This window comes from Bos indicus, chromosome 7 (genome assembly GCF_029378745.1).
Source record: "Bos indicus isolate NIAB-ARS_2022 breed Sahiwal x Tharparkar chromosome 7, NIAB-ARS_B.indTharparkar_mat_pri_1.0, whole genome shotgun sequence".
Classification (NCBI taxonomy): Eukaryota; Metazoa; Chordata; class Mammalia; order Artiodactyla; family Bovidae; genus Bos; species Bos indicus.
In genome coordinates this window covers 65,822,275-65,843,814 of record NC_091766.1, presented here as the reverse complement: position 1 = coordinate 65,843,814, position 21,540 = coordinate 65,822,275, and the positions used below count along the sequence as shown (strand labels likewise).

The 21,540-nt window shown below is 37.4% G+C and overlaps 1 protein-coding gene across 5 annotated transcripts in view; it reads right to left on the bottom strand.

The window, feature by feature from the left end:
* Positions 1 to 957: 957 nt before the first annotated feature.
* MRPL22 (mitochondrial ribosomal protein L22) overlaps positions 958 to 21,540 on the bottom strand; it is a 38,488-nt gene continuing 17,905 nt past the window's right edge. For 2 of the 5 annotated variants that reach the window (XM_019965294.2, XM_070793901.1), the window contains 5 exons: positions 17,166 to 17,301; positions 12,474 to 12,539; positions 11,578 to 11,655; positions 9,985 to 10,054; positions 958 to 4,057 (listed from right to left, as the gene is read on the bottom strand). In XM_019965294.2, coding sequence (XP_019820853.2) covers positions 3,846 to 4,057; positions 9,985 to 10,054; positions 11,578 to 11,655; positions 12,474 to 12,539; positions 17,166 to 17,301 — 562 coding nt within the window. In that variant the 3' untranslated portion in view covers positions 958 to 3,845. The remainder of the gene's footprint in view (positions 4,058 to 9,984; positions 10,055 to 11,577; positions 11,656 to 12,473; positions 12,540 to 17,165; positions 17,302 to 21,540) is intronic. The other 3 variants (XM_070793902.1, XM_019965296.2, XM_019965295.2) reach the window with 2 other exon arrangements.

Genomic DNA, 21,540 nt, shown 5'->3' with positions numbered 1-21,540 from the left:
AAGAGTCAAGAACTATGGCCAGATAGATAAAATGAACTTAAATCATTTAAATCAGATTTTCTTATGCTGGGGTCCACTATGGAAACTTGAAACTTTAAGATGAGCTTCAGGAGGTTTAGAAATGGCTTCAAATTGACTGCAGAATGTGTTCCGCCCAATGTGCATTAAACAACCCTTTTAGGTTCATTTATGCTTTTTCCTTAAATTCCACTTCATTTGATATTAATATTGCCATCCCTTACTTTCCACAGTAAAATTTTTATGAGTCTCCTTGGGCCGTTAAGTGAAAATAATTATTCATTCAGTCCCTACTGGATAAACATAAAAAAAACATTTTACTTGAGTGCACAAGTATGATTCACTTACCAATATTTTCTCTTCAATCCACTGAATTTGTGGTTCTATAACAGATACATCCTAAGCTGTATACTAATGTAACTCACTATAGCCAGTTTGCTTAAGACTAAAGGCTAAAACCTATCTCATACAGAGATTGGCCCCTAGATAGTTACATCAGACAATGGCTGAGATGAGAGGCCTATTCCTAGAAGTGTTAATAATGTCATCTATGTAATTTTGTCCTGCTTTAGAATCTTTCTGGAAGCTCACCCACTCCAAAACCTTTCCTGTTTTAAATCCACACATGTGACTGAGCTCTTCTTAATCAACTAAAATTGTTATTACCACCTCTGCATTAAAATGAAATCCATGGAAAAAATCCAATCATTTTCATCACTTGTGGAGAAACACATCCATTTTATTTTGCAATGTTCGCAGTATACTCACTTCACGTGTCCTTGCCCTCAGGGTTAGCTGGAGCCTCATTCACAGTTTGATAACTCAGAGTCAGCTCCAGAGACAGTATACTCCGCTCTGCATCACACATCCTGTATACTTCTCAACTTCTGGAAGGATGAAGTGGTCCTAACATTCATACAGTTGAAAACAGAACCCAAATTGGCATGACAACATAACCTTTTATTGATCTGTATGACATTTTTCATTTTTACCTTTTCCCCCTCACTATATCTCTTTAAAATTAATTTTCCCAAAACCCAAAGGCAGTTTTCCAAGGTGCCCTGATGTCTACTCCCAAAACTCCATTTCTCTACTCTTACAACACTCAACACAGTGAACACTTGTAATTACTGAATTACTCCTCCTTTCCCAGTAGAGTGTGAGCTCCACGAGCAGGGGTTGATTCCTTTTTCACTACCTGTATCCTCAGCACCAGACATATAATGGTTGCCCAATAAATTGAGCTGAAGAAAACAAAAGCTTACCTTAAAAAAAAAAGCTATCATATGACAGCCAGGGTAATGGCTACCTTTGGGGAAGAGAGGTGGGCAGTGACAGGGCAGCGGCATGAAGGAGAGCCAGGGTTGTTACCATGTTCTATTTCTTCACCTGCTTACCTGGGTACGCTCATCACTTGATCATTTATTCAGCTAAACTTGCGATCAGTGCAATTCCTGAATGTGCTGTTGTTGTTGCTGTTTAGTCACTCAGTCATGTGTGACTCTGTGACCCCAAGGACTGTAGCTCGTCAGGCTCCTCTGTCCACAAGATTTCCCAGGCAAGAATACTGGAGTGGGTTGTCACTTCCTTCTCCAGAGGATCTTCACGACCCAGGGATCAAACCTACGTCTCCTGCTTGGGAGACGGATTCTTTACCAGAGTCACCCACAAAGCCCTCCTGAATGCGCTATACACTAACCAAAGAAAAGTGTAAATCTATCATAATTCTCTGGGGAAAAAATGGAAATTACAAGCATTCAGATATTGTTAAAGAGAAGAAATCAGTTTCTGAACCATGTAAAGTTAATTTCAGCATGGAAACTAACCAGATGTACTTAGCAACAGTCATAATGGGAAAGTTTCATTGAGATAATGTATACACCATGTTTAAAACAGTACCCAGTCCTGAAGGTTAGCAATTAGTACACTTTAACATACCAGAAGCAGTTCCAAATGAAGGCTGAATCTTAGATTACAAGCAAACATTCTTCATTAAACTCTAAGATGTTTTGTTCTTACCTATTTCAAAACACTTTTAACAGCCTGATGAAGCAGCATCCTCATTTATGCAATTTATAGTTATGGAGTCCACAACACCATCTGGTGTCTTTCAGTCACACCCAAGGAAGTAAAAACTCTTGAGACTAAAACTCATAGAGCATCTGCCCCGAGACAGAACCTGGAGACCCTCTGGTCCAGGGATTCTTAGCCACACATCACTGGGGCATTCATTACCAGTGTAAACCCCTGGTCCTCCACACCAAACCCTGACTCACTAAGTCGGACAGTGAGGCCCAGGGATTTGGATCTTTTAACAAGCCCTTCAAGTGATTCTGAAGGTGTTCTCCAGACAACTCTGAGCCTCTTATCTTCTAGGTAAATTAAATGGAGGCCAAGCACGGAGGAAACCTGCCCAGAGTCTTCCTTCTGGTTAGTGATTATGCCAAGACTAGAACAAAGGTTGCCTTCCACCAGTCCAGTGTTATTTCCATGCTTCCATGCTATAATATCTTAGGACCCAGAATGAATCTGCCCTACACCTCAGTGGCTTATTCACTGAGCCCTATGCCTTTTTTACCCATACATTAGGTTAACTGCAGAGGCCTAGAAATATTTCTGTATATTCATTAGGTATGCATAAATAGATACTTAAACCTAGAGTTTAAATCATAGTCCAATATTTACAAACTGTGTAACCCAGAGATAGTTATTTGTAAAATATAGCACAGAGCATGTCAAATAATGAGGTCCCAATAAATAGTAGCTATTATTGATGCCATCTTAAAACATGGCACTGAAGCTACATTCTTCATTTGACTCAAAGTGCAGTCCCCGAAAACAGAATCATCTGGAAGTGCTTATTTAAAACAGATTTTTAGTGAATCAGAATATTTGGGGGAGAGGGGTGGAGAGGGACCCAGAAGTCTGCATTAATAAGCACCCCAGGTTCTTTCTCTGCATATAAACATTAGAGAAACACTGGACTAGGGCCGTGGACAGAGTGCATCTTGTCTAACAACAAGAACCAGGCAGTGCTGAATACGCTTAACAATTTCTGCTAACAAGAGGGAAGTGAGTGCCATCTACTGCCTTGTTTTAGAATGCAAGGCTGAGATTGGTTCTTCTGATTGAATTCACTCTGAAAAATCAATCCTAAACACGACAGCCAAGCAACAGAAAGCATTGTTGGAAGGAGACATAAAAACAGTTATTATTTAAGGAAAATAAACTTTATAAGTTAAATGATTTTTGGAGTTTTAGATTAATATATCTAATAAATTCCTGTAATTTCAAGTTTCAGCAAAACAGTAAAGGATAATATAAACCCTCACCCACTAGTCAATGCCAACAGTGAAAGGAAAAACTGAACCACAGAACACTCTAAAATACTGCGCTGAAACAACATGCAGGCATGCTCCCCTCCACCACCTCCCTCAGTCTCAAGAGGAAAATCAAGTGAAATAATAAGGACGAGCTTTCTTATCCTATAACTTTCTACTCAAGTCCGGTATCAAAACTACCACCTGCAGGGCACTAGCTACAAAGCTAACATTCCTTTCAAACAGTTCTCAAAAAGGCCTTCTGAATTATATAGTCTGTCACTATGTTTAAAGCTGATTTCCCCTTCCTAGTTGCAAATACATAAACTATAACCAGAGGCTCTCAAGAAATGGACAGAGATTTATAAATATTCATATAAAACCAGCAGTGGTACTTCACATTTCAATAATTCAATAACGATTCATAGAAAGCATCTGTCTTTAATTTTTGTTGGTTTTAAGAAATAAATGGTAAAATATATACACCATGGAGTCTGAATAGTCCCATCACAGAGCGTGAATGATGGTCCGGTTGCGAAGCTCCTGGATATACTCTTTAGCGTGGGTGACTGCTGTCTTTGGTGCCTCAGGTGGAGGTGGAGGGCCTTCCACCAACTTCACAAAATAATGGCAAAAAACCTTCTCCATAATCCCAAAGCGACCTCTGCCGTGGTATCGGATGCGTTTCAGGTATTGGCCTCGCCCTGAGGTGGACTCAGCTAGACAGGGAAGAAAAAGAGAATTACACAAAACAACCATAACTGTATCTGTAAGATTACAGCTTGAATGGCTGAGCAATTTCTGTATTCTCAGCTAGATTCTAAGATTACATGCTCAGGGCTAGAGCAGGCTCATCTAAAGTATCTTCTGAGTTCTTCCTTATAAGATCAGGCTCCATTTCAGGTCCTGGAGAAGTTAAGAGTGAACAAGACCAGCAAGGGCCCTGGCTCCATACAGTGGACACTCTAGAGGAGAATGACAGAAAACAAACACCATCATTTTAGTTAGTGACAAGCGCTATGAATAAAACAAAAACAGTGATGTGACAGAGACTGAGAGGGTGTTGTGCAGGCAACTTCAGACTGGGTGGTGTCAAGAGGCATCCTTGAGGAAGACACATTTGATCCAAGACCAGAATGAATCATTCATGCAAATATCTAAGGGCAACGTGTTCCAGGCTGAGGAAAGAGCACGTGCAAAGCCCCAAAGGTAAGAACATCCTTGGCTTGTTTCAGGACCAGAACCTGCTAAAGCACAGTAAGCAAGGCCAAGAGTGATACAAATAAGGGGAAGAGATCAGAGATGAAGACAAGATTACACAGAGCCCTGGAGGTGGGAAGAACATTCTGATTTTATTCTAATTGTATGAGAAGCCTCTGGAACCAATGGCTCCCAAATGCTATCCTCAGGCTACTACATCAAACAAACCTAGGGAACACATTTAAAATGCTGATGCTGATATTCTAATTTATATTTGGAGTGGGCCTTGGAAATTATATCCTGAGCAAACAACATCCCCCAATCCAGGCAACTCTGATTCAGTCAGGTTTAGGAACTCCTGCATCATATCTATCCCCTCATCTCCCTGTCCCTATTCTACATGTCAAGGTTTGACCTTGTAAAATCTGAAGAAATCTTTTAAATAGTACAAGAAGCAATCTATTCACCTGTTCACCCATGGTAAATCATAGTAACTACCTTCTGAATTTAGTCTTACATTTTTAGTTAATTTAATAAGCCTTTTAAAAAGGCAAAATCTATAGCATATGTAGCAAATTAATTCACTTTCATACTCACCACTTTTATTCTTACTGTGACAGAATTTTATATTACAGAGACCATGTCAAAGTATGTGCTCCACAACCCTCTGACCACAAACCTCTCATGAAGTGATTTCAGCAGAACCATCCTAGCTTTACCAAAGAGAAAGCTAAGGATGAAAGTGACTAAGAAAACTGCCTAGGGTTTCAGTGAGATAAGTGAGAGTTAACTCCCTATTTATCAAATTCATCTACTGGGCACTAAATGGATGAAGTGAGTCAAAAGGTACAAACTTTCAGTTATAAAATAAATAAGCCATGGGGATGTAATGTACAGCATCGTGACTGTAGTCAATAATACCCGTATTGCATATTTGAAAGTTGAGAAGAGACATTACAAGATCTCATCACAAGGAAAAAAACCCTGTAACAATGTATGATGACAGATGCTATCGAGATTTGTTATGGTGACCACTTTTCAACAATGAATCATCCAGCTGTACACTTGAAACGAACGTAATGTTGCATGTCAATTATACTTCAATAAAAAATTTTTTTTAGTTTTTCCAAACAAAAACCAGTATTACACAAATCACTTTATAACGTAAGTATTTCCAGGTGCTCTGAATCCACTTGTCAGGAGGAATTCTAAAAATAAAACCAGTGACACTGGGAAGAGTGTAGAAACTTCTGAAAAGATTTTACAAACATGATGGCTAATTTTATCCAAAACTCCTACTCTATCCAATTTGAGCATCAATTTCCAAATGCTCTGAGAATAAGGACTACTACACTCCAGGGAAAGAAGTATCAAAATTAGCTAACTGTGCAACACTACATAATCTATCAAAACACAATGATCAGTGCTATCAGGGTCTATGCTAACTACCATTTTCTTTCCATTTCTCCCAAAATACCTAAGAGCAAACACTCAGAACCTACGAAATGCGAGCTATGGTTTCCTCTTTAGGCCATAAAATAACATTTGCCTAACCTTCATGCATATAATGCCATCACTTTTTAATGTCAAAACAAAAACATTATTTCTTCTGAAACACCACACCCTGGAATGGGAATACACAACACAACCACTCAGAACTGAATGAAATCAGGGCTTACAGTATAGATTCCAAATTGGTTTAGGGTCTCCCCTCCTCCAGCCTCTCCTCCACTAATTATGTATGTTGAGTTTCAAACTGCTTTAGTACAGAACTACTTCAATTAAAATGAAACAGTATGTAGACACCCACTTTAATAGCAATCTGTTCTAAATGAAACTTGGAATTTCTATTTGTTGAGTGAGTGAACAGCACAGTTTCGCAGATCCAAAACTATGCGGTTCACTCACTCAACAAACAGAAATTTCAAGTTTCTGCTGAGTGTGAAGCCAGGCTTCCCTGCCCATCACCAAATCCCGGAGCTTGCTCAAACTCATGTCCATTGAGTCGGTGATCCCATCCAACCATCTCATCCTCTGTCATTCCCATCTCTTCCTGCCTTCAATTTTTCCCAGTATCAGGGTCTTTACCAATGAGTCAGTTCTTCACATTAGGTGGCCAAAGTACTGGGAGTTTCAGCTTCAGCATCAGACCTTCCAATGAACACCCAGGATTGATTTCCTTTAGGATGGACTGGTTGGATCTCCTTGCAGTCCAAGGGACTCTCAAGAGTCTTCTCCAACACCACAGTTCAAAAGCATCAATTCTTCGGCACTCAGCTTTCTTTATGGTTCAACTCTCATATCCATACATGACTACGGGAAAAACCACAGCTTTGACTAGATGGGCCTTTGTTGGCAAAGTAATGTCTCTGTTTTTTTAATATGCTGTCTAGGTTGGTCATAGCTTTTCTTCCAAGGAGCAAGCATCTTTGAATTTCATGGCTGCAGTCACCATCTGCAGTGATTTTGGAGCCCAAAAATATAAAGTCTGTCACTGTTTCCATTGTTTCCCCATCTATTTTCCATGAAGAGACGTCTCTGCTAAATTTGCTCAAATTCTAAACTAAATTTAATTGTTTCCCAAGTACACACAGTACTGATATGAACGGTTTTGGTCCATGGGGTTTTGTGACCCCAAGGACTGTAGCCCATCAGGCGCCTCTGTTCATGGAATTCTCCAAGTAAGAATACTGGAGTAGGTTCCCATTTCCTTCTTCAGAGGGGATCTTCCCAACCCAGGGATCAAACCCAGGTATCTGGAATTGCAGGCAGAACCATACAGACTGAGCCAACAGGGAAGTAGGCATTCCAATATTTTTTGAATGAAAGAAAAAACAATAAGATATCTCAAAAGAAGAAACGACCTTCAAAGATACTGCCTAGCAGGTACCATATATTGAAAATACTCTCAATATTTCCGATTACTTGTATTTAGATTAATGCAAATCTTAACATTAACTTCAGAAACCCTCCCCACTTTCCCCTTCATCAGTCTTAGCCCAGAAGACTCAAAGTCAGTCGTTCACTTTCCCTGAAGTGAACTACTTTAAGATGCTATGAATCACGGAGCAGTGACATTTTATTAGTCCATGTCCACTTGTTAAGGCCTATCACTATGTCATTAGTCATCATTACAAGTTTGAAAAGGAAATGAACTTTCAAAGTCTGCGGTCATGCAACACCAGGTATGAGCTTTAGACTGATGACAAGCATTTGAAGGAATTACCACATAATGAGAACATATGCTACCAAAAAAGTACATCCCTTATAATGTCTGAACTTACTTATTTCAGGGGACTGAAAGAGCTTTTGCTGAGCCAAACTAGCAGTCAACAAGTAACTAGGCTTTCAAACTCTAAAAGAAGTCTATGGAATGAAATATCTAGGCCTTCTCAAAGACTATAAGATCAATCAGTTTCCCACATTTTATGGGTAAGAATCAACAGACTTTACCCAAGCCTCTCCCTTAGGGTTTCAGTCTGTGGTGAGGCCTGGGAATCTGTGTTTTTAATAAGAGAAGTGAAAGTCATTCAGTTGTGTCTGACTCTAGAACCTCAGACAATTCATATCAGGGAAGTTTAGCAAATACAGGGATAAATTGCCTGATGTGTTGTGGTCAGATACTTCATCTTCCTGGGGGTACTCATCTCCTTTTCCTTCATAACAGAATTAGGCAACAAAACACTTAGCAAATGAGTTTTTAAAATCATAAGACAAATCCAGACTTACTAGCCCTACTTGAGAAAAGAGATTTTGACCCAGAACTAGATGAAAAGAAGGTACAGGAGGAGCAGAGGTTTCTCAACAGAAACGTGCATAGGAAGACCAGTACATTAAAGGACCATTCCCAGTTAAGCTGATTTCTGCTTAAAGGTAATATTGGACTTTGCTCCTTCATTTGGTGAGACAGGATTAAGCTCTTCACCCTCTCGCTATAAATACTAACTACTGAAACGGATTTAAACACAAATTCCATTTCACTTGCATCTGAATTACATTACGAAATGCTGCTGATCAGCTAAGAAGCCAATATTCTTATGAAATTGAATAAAATTAATTAAATATCATTTGATATTCAGTCATGGAGCAGGAAAGGTCACCAAGAGGTTTTAAGCAAATGGTCTTGCCCTTCATCCATTTCATCTCTTCCAGCGATTCTGGGTCCTTCCAGCATTACTTATTCATGCTTCTCCCAGAAGAAAATGCTTATGATTAACTACTGTGGCCTGCATCTTCTGAGTTGCCATTTTGATTTCCCTCTAACTCTATACATGTATCAGAATATAATTAATTTTACAAGATTCAGCTTTAAAATAAGATGTTTCAATTGAAAACCATAACTCATTTGAATTTCAGAAGTAGCTGTAGCTGCCAGCATCAATTTCAGGTGAGGTGAGGTAAGATACTAACCCGAATAAACATCTCCAGTAGGGCAGAGGTTATGTGACAAAGTGGAATTTAGATGATCTTTTAAAATGCTAATTGCTGAAAAACTATAAGGTACAGCTAACTTCCACTATAATGATTCAGCCTTTTCCCCTCTGTGTGGAGAACAGAAGTTCCCATATCTTGAATTTGAAATATCTTTAGTAAAATAGTCCTTCTTATACGTAGGTTTGGTAGACTGAGAAAATCTTGCTTTGACATCAACATCTCTGTTTGGTGACAAAACTCCTGAAATCAGGAGTAACTGCTGCATGAACTCCAACCTATGCACCATTTTATTGGGGTGGGGTGGGGAAGAGCTTTGCAAGAAACACTGATCTCTTTCTAGAAAAAGATCAGTATGAAGTTATGCTACCAAAAAATCCTTTACATTTGTACAGTACACCATGCCTTCCAAAACATTTTCACTTACATTAAATAGATGTGAGACAAGCCTACAAAACCAGAGCTAATGCCTTAGGATGTTAAGAACAAAGAGGAACCAACACATCTGGGTCACTAAGTCTTCAAAGGTCCCCTGGCTTTTATAATTCAACAGATGATTTTCCATTCTGGTACTAGGAGGGCTAACTTACAGGATACCTCTATGGACGAGGCACCTGGCATGGCACATTATCTATAAAGACTTTCTAAGTCCACTGTGATCCTTTATAGCTCTCTTTCGGGTTGACAAAGAATTCATTTTTTAAAAAATCAGCTACATTCTTATTATGAGTAAAGGACCACTCTACGTATCATCTTGATATCCATTATTTAATAACTATCAGCAATAGATTTCATGATCTCAGTCTCATTAGAGAACAAGTAAAAATAAAGCAGTTAGGACCATTACAACAGACTTAACATTAGCATGCTGAAGACTGAAAAATAAACTATCATCAGCAATTTCCAATGGTAAACATAGTCCAAAGTATTTAGATACCAAGACTGTTATTAGATAAAGAATTTGGCATCACTACTGGAAGATATTTTCCAAAGCTAAGAATATTAAAGATCTTACCTATATATAAATTGGATCTGAATTCCACATTGTGGTCTCTTACTGCCATATCTTGTGCTTCTAAGAGAACCTTAAACAAGGAAAAGAAAGGCATTCATATGGCTGACCTTAAACTAAAACAGAATTAAATTTCTCATTTCTTGTTGTTATCTCTGTATGACTGCTAATCACACGCTTTCCTATTATAGTCAATTTTAAAAAGAGTATCAAATGATAACAGTACTAAGGAGAATGGATACAGTGAGTTTCCTTCCTCAGACAAGAATTGCAAATGCAAAGAACACAGTCGATACTGCTAAGTTTTAAATGGAATGTGTAAGCTGTAAAGGAGGAGATAACAGCATCAGCAGCAGGATCAACAGACAGCAGCAGCATCCCTGGTAATGAGCATTATGTCTTTGAGTCACAGACTTTGTCAAAAAGTTCAAGAAGCTCAAGAGCTAAATCTTACTGAAAATTCTTCAACTTTGGATCCAAAATAACAATTAACAACATCAGACAAATAGAGAAAATCATACTTGAAAATTTCCTTTAAGAATTATTAAGTTTAGGGATTTCCCTGGTGGTCCAGTGGTTAAGACCCCAAGCTTTCAATGCAGGGGACTCGGGTTCAATCCCTGGTCAGGGAACTAAGATTCCCACATGCCAGATGGCACAGCCAAAAAATAAAAACAAAACAAACAAAAAAGAATTATTAAGTTTATTCTCCACAAATATTTTGAATTAACTTTCTCCAGAATACATTTTTTAAAATAGGACAATAGTTGTGAGAAATAACAGAAAGCAGATCTTTTTGTCCTTTAAAGACGAAGAATGTAGTACAAAGCTGGGTACACAAAATACTTAGTAATTGCATTCTGAATGGAAGTACATAAGAGGCATTACCAGAGAGCCTCTTAGAAGTGTGAATCCAACAATCTCAGCTATTCAACTACTAAATTAGAAGATCTGACTTAATGTGAAAATTAACTGAAGTACAGAAAATAATGCTGATTTCCCCAGATGTCCTCAACTCAGCCTTCTGAAACAAAACACTCATGTGCCTAGAATGAGTCAGCATAAATACCAACAGTATATTTGCACCAAGTCAATCAGCTGCATTTAGAGCTAGAGGGGTCTTTAGAGATCATCCAATTCAACCCCATCTAGTTTACAAATAAGAAAAATGGAACTAGACAAGTGCCTTGCCCATAATCACAACAGAAATTGTCAGAGAAAAGATAAGACCAAGTCACCAGAGTTCCAGTCCAGTTATTTTTCCACTCAATTAGTTATAAAATCCCAAGCTCTCAGTTGTGGAATTGACAAAAATTTTTCTGAAATAATGTATCAAGACCCAATAATTTAAAATAAGATGTATATAAATGACTTTGTGGTACAAATAAAAGCATCTCAGGAAAAAGAATACTTAAAGCACAGAACATCCCTAATGTATAAGAACATCCCTAACGTATAAGAACATTAATAAAACTGAGTACCCTAAATCTGTATAATATAAACCCTGCACTTAAATGAGGTAATTCTGGATTTAGGCGAAGCTTACTAACATCTGCAAGACAACTATGTGCTCTTTCCCCACCAGTCTTAGTTCACCTCTTTAATTATCTGGGCTCCTTTTTTGTCACTGAATTCCAGTTGAGCCAGAGCCTGGTCAATTGACATTCCTCGTATCTGGAATTAAAGGATAACAGACAAAGAGAAAATAAATAAATTGGTTTACAAAGTCAGCATTGCCACTTCAGTGAAAAGTAAAAGCCTTACATAATCCAAATAACTTCTAAAAATAGCTAACAAGTTACATGTTAATTAAATCTCAGTAAAATTAGGGAAAATTTTTTTCATTAAAAATAAAAATAGCTAATAAATGCAAAGGAGAAAAATACACATTTGAGAAGGTACACCACCACTCTCTTTAAGTTAAAATCAAATTTAAAAATGTCAACCACTAACCTGGATTTTAATAGTTTTAATAATAAAAGAGAGCAGACATGACAAAGAAAGATGACAAGCTGGCAAGGACCCTAGTAGGCATAAAAGGCACCTCATTCTCCAACGGAATAAATGTATTATTATACATGTATTTGCTGCCTTTGCTTTCTCTCATATATAAATTTTGTTTTCTGGGTAAAAAACTTAAAAGGCACCAGTTTTGAAACAGGTTGAATCAGCTTTTACAGATATGTAAGTTTGCTTCCTAGATTCTCTGTTCTTGATGCCTTTGTTCTAAATATCTATGAATCCAACATGATTGAGATTCTCAGGAGGTAAAAACTGAACAAAATCAGTTTTTGTTCAGAGATTTTGTTCAAATCTCTGAGCTATCATTTTTGGATTACCTACCAAATGTCTGAAAATGTAATTATATTCCTCACTTTTTGGAGAAAACAGGGAAAGTTTTTTTTTGTTTGTTTTTTGGTTTTGCAAATACTAGGATAAAATTTGAACCTTCTTTCCCAAAGTATTATATGGTAATAGTCACTTTAGCTTACCAATTTCGCCAAATACCACATCTTGTCTTTGCTGTACTTTATTTGTCTTCGACAATGGTAGATTTCCTTACAAACAGGAAAAAAAAAAAAATTAAACAAGCCTATCAAAATGACAGCTGCTGCTAAGTCACTTCAGTCATGTCCGACTCTGTGCGACCCCACTGACGGCAGCCAACCAGGCTCCCCCATCCCTGGGATTCTCCAGGCAAGAACACTGGAGTGGGTTGCCATTTCCTTCTCCAATGCGTGAAAGTGAAGTCACTCAGTCGTGTCTGACTCTTCGCGACCCCATGGACTGCAGCCTACCAGGCTCCTCCATCCATGGGATTTTCCAGGCAAGAGTACCAGAGTGGGATGCCATTGCCTTCTCCGAAAATGACAGTAACACACTATTAATAAAGTTTTTACTTTCTAATGCCTAGTGAAATGCTGCCATAAGAAATAAAAACATTATCAAGAATATGGAGACTGTTTTTTCCCTATTTAAAGCTATATTTTTCCAAAGTCTCACTATGTTATAAAGATTACTAAGGGAAAAACAAACTGTAAAATGGCTAGTTTGTGACAATATTTGCAATGCTTCTATACAGGTGAATAGTAAAAGACTTAAATGAAAGTATTTTAAAAACATTTAGCTGGCTAAAAGAACAAAGCATACAAAAACAAAAAAAGTTTCTTGTTAGTGAGGAAAACAATGGAAAAACGGATAAAACAGCTATTTTTGTACAAAAACCAACACTGTGGGTGTCTGGTGAAGAGCATAGGTTCTAGAATCAAACTACCCAGGTTTGAATCCCCCCTCTACCATTTACCAACTACAGAACCCAAGGTCCTTCACCTGTGTCTGGTTAAGTTTCTTCTTTAAAATGAAGATAATGGTACCTAACACCTAAAACTATAATAAGGATTAAATAAACTAACCTATATGAAATAAGTATTCTACAGTGCCTAGCACATGGTAAGATCTTAGTAAATATTAGGTTTTTATTATCTTCTATTTATAGAGGGTAGCTTCATCCCACTGAATTTTTTAATCAATCATCCATTATACAATTTATAGTTCATAAAGCATTTTTCAAGCCCTTTATTTCATATGATCTAACTCTATGAGTTGGGAGAGAAAACATTTTATAAATCTTTACAAAATGAAAATCAGAGAAATCAAGTGACTTGTCCAAGATAGCAAAGCTTGTAAGCGACAAAGCTAGTGCCACCCAGGGAAGTACGTGAAGGGCCTTATGCAATGTCTGGCAGGTCTATCTTTAAAGTTCTCCTCATGACTCTAAAACCCACACTCTTTCTACAACTACCCCACACTGCCACTTAAAATCAGAAAAACGTTTTCAAGGCAAGTAACAGCAGAGAAACCGCAGAACTTTTTAAGGTTCTGAGCCCTGCTAGAAGTTTACAAATGACTTAGAAACACCAGCTAGTCTCAAGTGGCGATCTTTCAATATGTGGCAGATTTCAATTCTGTTGCAGTAGAAGCTGACAGGCTGAAAAGTGTAGCAACAGTCTTTACATTTTCAGCAATAGTCTGTCCTGGGGAGCACAGGAGAGGAAAGAACTGTCATGACTGATAATATTAATCTGCAAAAATTAATACTCAACAAAATCTTTTATATAGAAACCTTTCAACTCTTGGTTTCCCATGGTGAGATACTGTTAAACCTGAATTGTATATAATCATCTTCAAATATTAAAAAAGACACTGTAATCCTGGCAAAACACTGGGAAAAAAGGAATCAAGTGTTTAGCAGAAAAGGTGAAAGTTATTCAATCATCATCTTCTAAAACTAAAAAGCTCAATGTTTACTTGAGGCAGGTGCACTGTCTAAGCGCACTTTCCAAAGGTAAACCAGATAAAGTCTCAGTAAATAAACCTACCATGGCAAATAGATAAAGTGGCAAATTTCAGGTCAGAAGGCCTGGTTAAATATCATGGCTATTAATTAACCTACACAGTAAAATTAGGTAAAGTTACATTAGAATATAATGCCCAAAACAGCTATTCAAATAAAGTAAAAGTCTAAATTATGAAATGTCTAAACCAGTAACTTGTAAAGAAGTTTATTTTTAAATGCAAATAATGACACAAACAGCAACAAAAAATGTCACCTAATGAAAGTTTTAGAGTACAGAGGATCCACATTAATGACTCATAAGAATGACATATGATCAGTATGTCAATTAATCCACATATTAAAAACATGCCTCTTATAGAAGTGACTGTTGAAACAGTTTTGATACAGTCTCACTACTAAGTTATTTAACTTAGCTTTCTTCAAAAACACATAAAAAGTCAAGCTCAATTTAACAAGGTATGACTATTTTGTATGTTTATGTATTTTTAGAAGTCTTTAATTTCTGACTTACTTTCTTTACCAGGATGAAGTCACATGTAAGATACAGTGTCTACAGGAGCCTACACTGCTTGGATATTTGTACTAGCTAAATTAGGAAGACAATCTTAAAAATAAAGGAGTGGTCTAAACTGGTGACATTCATTTTAAATTACTACTATAGGATTTATTCATTGCCCCATCTACTGTTATTTAACTACATATTCCAAATGCTGAAGAACAGAATGAGATAGAATGGTAAATATTATCTGGCCCTCTTTTAAACAAGAGGTAATACTAACTTTCTAAATGTTTGCAGCTAGCAGACTGAAAAGTCTAAGAGACACTGCAAATAATGACACAGTGTGTAAACTATGTGGCTAGGTGAGCAAATTATTCCCTGTTAATAAGCAAGGTATTTATAGTGAAAAAAGTGAAAGTCGCTCACTCTTGTCCGACTCTTTGCAACCCACTGGACTGTAGCCCACCAAGCTCCTCTCTCCATGGAACTCTCCAGGCAAGGATACTGGAGTGGGTAGCCATTCCCTTCTCCAGGGGATCTCCCAGACCCAGGGATCAAACTCAGGTCTCCTGCATTGCAGGCAGCATTATAAACAGCATTAATAATTATGGATGTGAGAACTGGACCATAAAAAAGGCTGAGTGCCAAAGAATTGATGCTTTGAACTGTGGTGCTGGAGAAGACACTTGAGAGTCCCTTGGACTGCAAGGAGATCAAACCAGTCAATCCTAAAAGAAATCAACTCTGAATATTCATTGGAAGGACTGATGCTGAAGCTGAAGCTCCAATTCTTTGGCCACCTGATGCAAAGAGCTGACTGACTGCAAAAGACTCTGAGGCTAGGAAACATTTGAGGGCAAGAAGAGGAGGAGGAGAAAGAGGATGAGATGCCTGGATGACATCACGACTCAGTGGACATGGGTTTGAGCAAACTCTGTGACAGGGAAGCCTGGTGTGCTGCAGTCCATGGGGTCACAAAGAGTCAGATAATTTAGTCATAACAGATATAACTGATACACCAAGATCAATTTACCAAATACTAAAATCAGAAAATGTTAGGGTATTTTCCAAAAGGATTACTTCCTCAAACAAAATCTGTGCAAAATAGAGAATTAAATTAGGTTTCTCCAAAGTATCCATATAAAATCAAACCAAATGTCTTCATACAGGCACTTATATTATAGGAAGAGTATATATGATGCAAAAGTTACTCAAAATAGTTTCAGTAAATTATAATATATAACAAATTATCTCACTGACATTGTTCTTCATTTGCTAGAATTAGGCATATGATCTACTGTTAACTATTTGAATTTTGCTATTTAGGATATAGCCTGAAGAGTGTTTAACACACTAAAAGACTGGATACTTTTTGGTACTGGTAATACAAAATACAAAATTTTGCTTTTAGATTCTGGACCTGGCAAATACTATTATGATTCCTTTATTTCCAATCAATATCCAAATCCAAAGAGCTCAAGCAAAGAAATAAAGAAAGCTCATTATACAGAAAATATTTTATTGATATTTGTGTATTTCCCTGGTGGCTCACTGGTAAAGAATCCACCTGCCAATGCAGGAGACATTGGCCCAGGAGGACCCCGAATGCCTGGGGCAACTAAGCCCGTAAGCCACAACTACTGAGTCTATGCTCTAGAGCCCATGCAGTCTAGGGCCTGTGCCACAACAAAACAAGCCACCGCAAGGAGAAGCCTGTGCCAAACTAGACAAAAGGCCACGCAGCAACAAAGACCCAGCACAGACCAAAATAAATAAATATCAGTCAATAGCTTAAGCCATTCTTGCCAATCTCACATATTCCATTATAAAGCCTCTTGGGAGTCAAAAATCAGTCATGTCACAAGCTATTAGCTCAGTTAGAGTTAAGGTGCCTATTTAGGAGGTTAAGAATTAGTCACTCAGTTGTGTCCAACTCTTTGTGACCCCATGAAGTATATAGCCTGTCAGCTCTGTCCATGGAATTCTCCAGGCAAGAATACTGGAGTGGGTTGCCATTCCCTTCTCCAGGGGATCTTCCCTAACCCAGGGATTCAACCCCCAGTTCTCCTGCATTGCAGGCAGATTCTTTACCATTTGAGCTACCAGGGAAGCCCATCCAGGAGGTTAAGCCAAAGCAAATAAATAAGAAACAAAACCAATCTTTTTAACTACCAAAAAGATAAACCTAGAACATTTTCTGTATCAATGAAAAAATCAAGAAAATTGCTGTAATTTTTTTCTTAATATGGAATACTAAATCACTGCTAGCTACACAAGAGTAAGAGTGCTTTATCAAAATGAAGAGATCAGTTATAGCCACAAACTTACAGCTGGTCTCCGAGGTTCTCCAGGCAGTTGTGGAGGATAAACAATTTTATTCTTCTTCTCCCATTTTCGAGATATTTCAAGAGAAGCACTTGTGTGGATATGTGATTGAGGTAAAATGCTGTGAGATGAAAAAAGCCTGTAAAGCAAGAGACACTTAGAATCTTCTCCACATCTATTTTCTGAACATCAGCTCCATTTTGATGGAAACTATTTAAGGATAACAAGTGGGAACATTCTGGACATATTTGTTAACAGAGAGCGCTATTACATAAAATACCACAAACAGCTTGTAGTGTACTGAATGCTAGGAAGATTGAAAAGTCAGTAACTCACATTAAGTCAAATAGTAAACATATTATAATGCCCAAGATATCTTATCCTTACTGACCAATAAACACTTATTTTTTTAGGGACTTTCTCATCATATATATATATGATATACAACATTATGTAAGTTTCAGGTGTACAACATAATGAGTCACAATTTTTCAAGGTTACATTCCATTTATAGTTATTATAAAATTTCGGCTATATTCCCTGTTGCACAATATACCCTTGTAGCTTACTGATTTTATACATAGTAGCTTGTACTTAACCTCCTACCCCTGTTTTGCCTCCCCCTTTTCCCTCTTCCTGCTGGTAACCATCAGTTTTCTACACCTGTGAGTCTGTTTCTTCTTTGTTATATTCACTAGTTTGTTTTACATTTTAGATTCAACATATGTTATACAATATTTGTCTTTCTCAGTCTCACTTATTTCACTAAAGATAATTTAATTGAAGTTCATCTACATTGTAGCAAATGGCAAAATTTCATTCCTTTTTATGGTGGCCAGTGACTACTGATCTGCTACTGTAAGTCATCTCAGTCCTAAAATGGATTTAAAGACACACCAGATCCCTGACATGATCTGAAGAATTCCTCAACTTTGTTGAATAATCAAGACAAATAACATCATTTTGTAATCCCTAAGAAACTAATGCATAAAGGTGGATTTATATGCCTCCTGATGTAAAGACACCACCCACCATCTATGAAGTAGTCTTTCTGTCAAAAACAAACCTGAATTAATCCTGACTCAATACAGAAAAGACAGACGGGGACACCTGTTAAACAACAAGAAGGGGATACGCTCAACAAAATCGGAGCTGTACTGAAGTCTGTGACACCAACAGCCCACTTTCTTCAACAAACAAATCACAAGGAGAGTTTTTAAAAAGGAGCTGAATAAAGAACCTACATACAGATTATGAGAACTAAGAAAAATGTTAACGAGTGGACTTTTTAAGTTTGTATTTAAGTATTTAAACTAAAAAAGGACAAAACAGACGAAAAAAAACCAATTTGTCCATTTTCCCCAGCCGTCAACCCAAGAGGTTGCAGTGTCCCGCAACTATCAACCTGTTCTCTGTATCTGTTCTGTATCTATGAGCCCAGTTTTACTTTTGTTTTGTTTTTTAGATTCCACATACAAGAGAAATCAAATGTATTAAGTCTTTCTTTGTCTGACTTATTTCACTTATCACACTACCCTCCAGGTCGTCCCTGTCACAAATGACAAAACTTCATTCTTTTTTACAGCTGATTAATACCTCTGTGTGTCTTTATGTATTTATATATATCACAATCTCTTTACCTATTCATCCACTGATGGACACTGAGGTTGTTCCATATCCTGGCTACTGTAATGCAGCAATGGATAAGAGTGTGTATACATCTTTTCAAAGCAGTGCTTTTGTTTTCTTCAAAAGTAGAATTGCTAGATCATATGGTAGTTCGTTCATTTTTAATTTTTTGAGGAATCTCCATACTGTTTTCCACGGTGGCTCCACCAAGTTACATTCTCACTAAAAGTGCACAAGGTTTCCCTTTTCTGCAGATCCCTGCCAACACTTCATTGTCTGTATTTTTTTGATGACAGCCATTCTAACAAGTGTGAAGTAGTATTTCATTGTGGTCTGGATTTGCATTTCTCTGATGATTTATGATACTGAGTATCTTTTCATGTACCTGTTGGTCACTGGCATGTCTTCCTTGGAAAAATAGCTATTCAGATCGTCTCAGTTTTTAATTTGATTGTTTGGGGTCTCTTTGCTATTTAGTTATATGAGTTTGTTGTATACTTTAGACATTAGCCCTTTATCAGATATATTACCTACAGTTGTTTTCTCCCATTCAGTAGCTTGCCTTTCCATTATGTCACTGATTTCCTATGCAGAAGTTTTTTAGTTTAATAAGGACCTACTTGTTTATTTTTGTTACTGCTTTTGGTGTCAGATTAAAAAACATTATTGCCAAGACCTAGGTCAAGGAGCTTACTGCCTGCTTTCTTCTAGGAGTTTTATGGTTTCAGGTCATACATTCAAGTCTTTAACCCACTTAATTTTGGAGTATGGTGTAAGACAGGATCCAATTTCATTCTTTGGCATGTGGCTGTCCAATAGAGACTATCTTTTCCCCAACATATATTCTTGCTCCTTTGTCCTAAGTTAATTGACAGAATATTTGTGGGTTTATTTCTGGGCTCTCTATTCTGTTCCACTGATCTGTGTGTCCATTTTTATACCAATATCATACTGCTCTAACTACCACAGCTTTGTAATAGAGTTTGAAATCAGGTAGCATGATGCCTTTAGCTTTGCTCTTCTTTCTCAAGATTGCTTTGGTTACTGGAGTCTTTGGAGGGTCCATACAACTTTTAAAAGTGTTCCATTTCTGTGAAAAAACGCCACTGAAAAATTCTTTTTAATTTTTTTACTTTTGGCGGTGCTGATCTTTGGTGCCGCGTGGGCTTTTCTCTAGCTGCTATAAGCGAGCTACTCTCCAGCTGCGGCGCGCAGGCTTCTCATCACGGTGGCTTCCCTTGCTGTGAGGCACAGGCCCTAGGACACGTGGGCTCAGTAGCTGCAGCTCCCAGGCTCTAGAGTACAGGCTCCACGCTCGTGGCGCTCAGGCTCAGTCACTCCACAGCACGCGGAGTCTTCCCAGGTGAGGCATCGAATCCGTGGCTCCTGCACTGGAAGGTGGATTATTTACCAGTGAGCCACCAAAGAAGCCCTGCCACTGAAATTCTGAAAGGGATTGCATTGAATCTGTAGACTGCTTTGAGTGGTATGGTCATTTAACAATATTAATTCTTCCAATCCATGAACACAAAATATCTTTGCATTTATTTCTATCTTCTTCAATTTCTTTCATTAATGTCCTGTAGTTTGTAATATACAAGTCTTTCATCTCCTTGGTTAAATTTATTTTTAGATATTTTATTCTTTTTGATGACATTATAAATGGGTTACTTGATTATCTGATAGTTCATTATTAATATAAACAAGTTTTTGTGTATTGATTTTGTATCCTGCAACTTTACTGAATTCATTTAATAGTTTTTTCGGAGTCTTTAGGGTTTTCTTATCAAATGTTATCTGTAAATAGAGTTTTACTTCTTCCTTTCCAATTTGGATACCTTTTATTTCTTTTCTTATCTAATTTCTGCAGCTAGAACTTCTAATATCATTTTGAATAAAAGTGGTTATTTGGATACCTTTTATTTCTTTTCTTGTCTAATTTCTGCAGCTAGAACTTCTAATATCATTTTGAATAAAAGTGGTTAGAGTGTATGTATATCATCATCTTTGTTCCTGATCTTATAAGAAAAGTTTTTAGCTTTTCACCACTGAGTATGATGCTAGCTGTGGACTTGACATATATGGCTTTTATTATGTTCAGGTATGTTCACTCAATGCTTGCTTTTTATCAAAAATGGATACTGAAAGTTTTTATCATAAATGAATATTGAATTTTGTCAAATGCTTTTTCTGTACATCCATACTGAGATGATCATATGATTTTTTTTAATCTTTCATTTTGTTAACGTGGTGAATTGCATTAACTGGTTTGCATGTGTTGAACCATTTTTGGAATTGCAAAGTGTTGAATACATTTTTAAAATAAATCCCACTTAATCATGGTCTGTGATCTTTTTTTTTTTTTTTAAGTCTGGCAAGGACTTATTAGGAAGCTTATTAGTCACACTGAATAAAAAGCCAAGAACAGAAGAAGTGAGATCTCCAAATTTCTGCCACTGGGCTTACAACACTAGTTAGAAGCTGATAAACATTAAGGATATCCCAAAGGGAAACATATCAAAGTCCCATCTTGCCCCAACCAGGATGCCCACAAACACAGAAACAATGCCATTCTCTCCTCAGACCGCTTACCTGGGCAACAGGAAAAAAAGACCCTCTCAAGCTATTAAGCAACATCAGGAGATTCCTGCTCTTCAAGCTATAACGTGGGACACTGTGCATGACTGACAACTCCAAGCTGAGCAACTTGACAAGAATGTTGAAAGATGACAGGGAGAAGGAGCAAGCA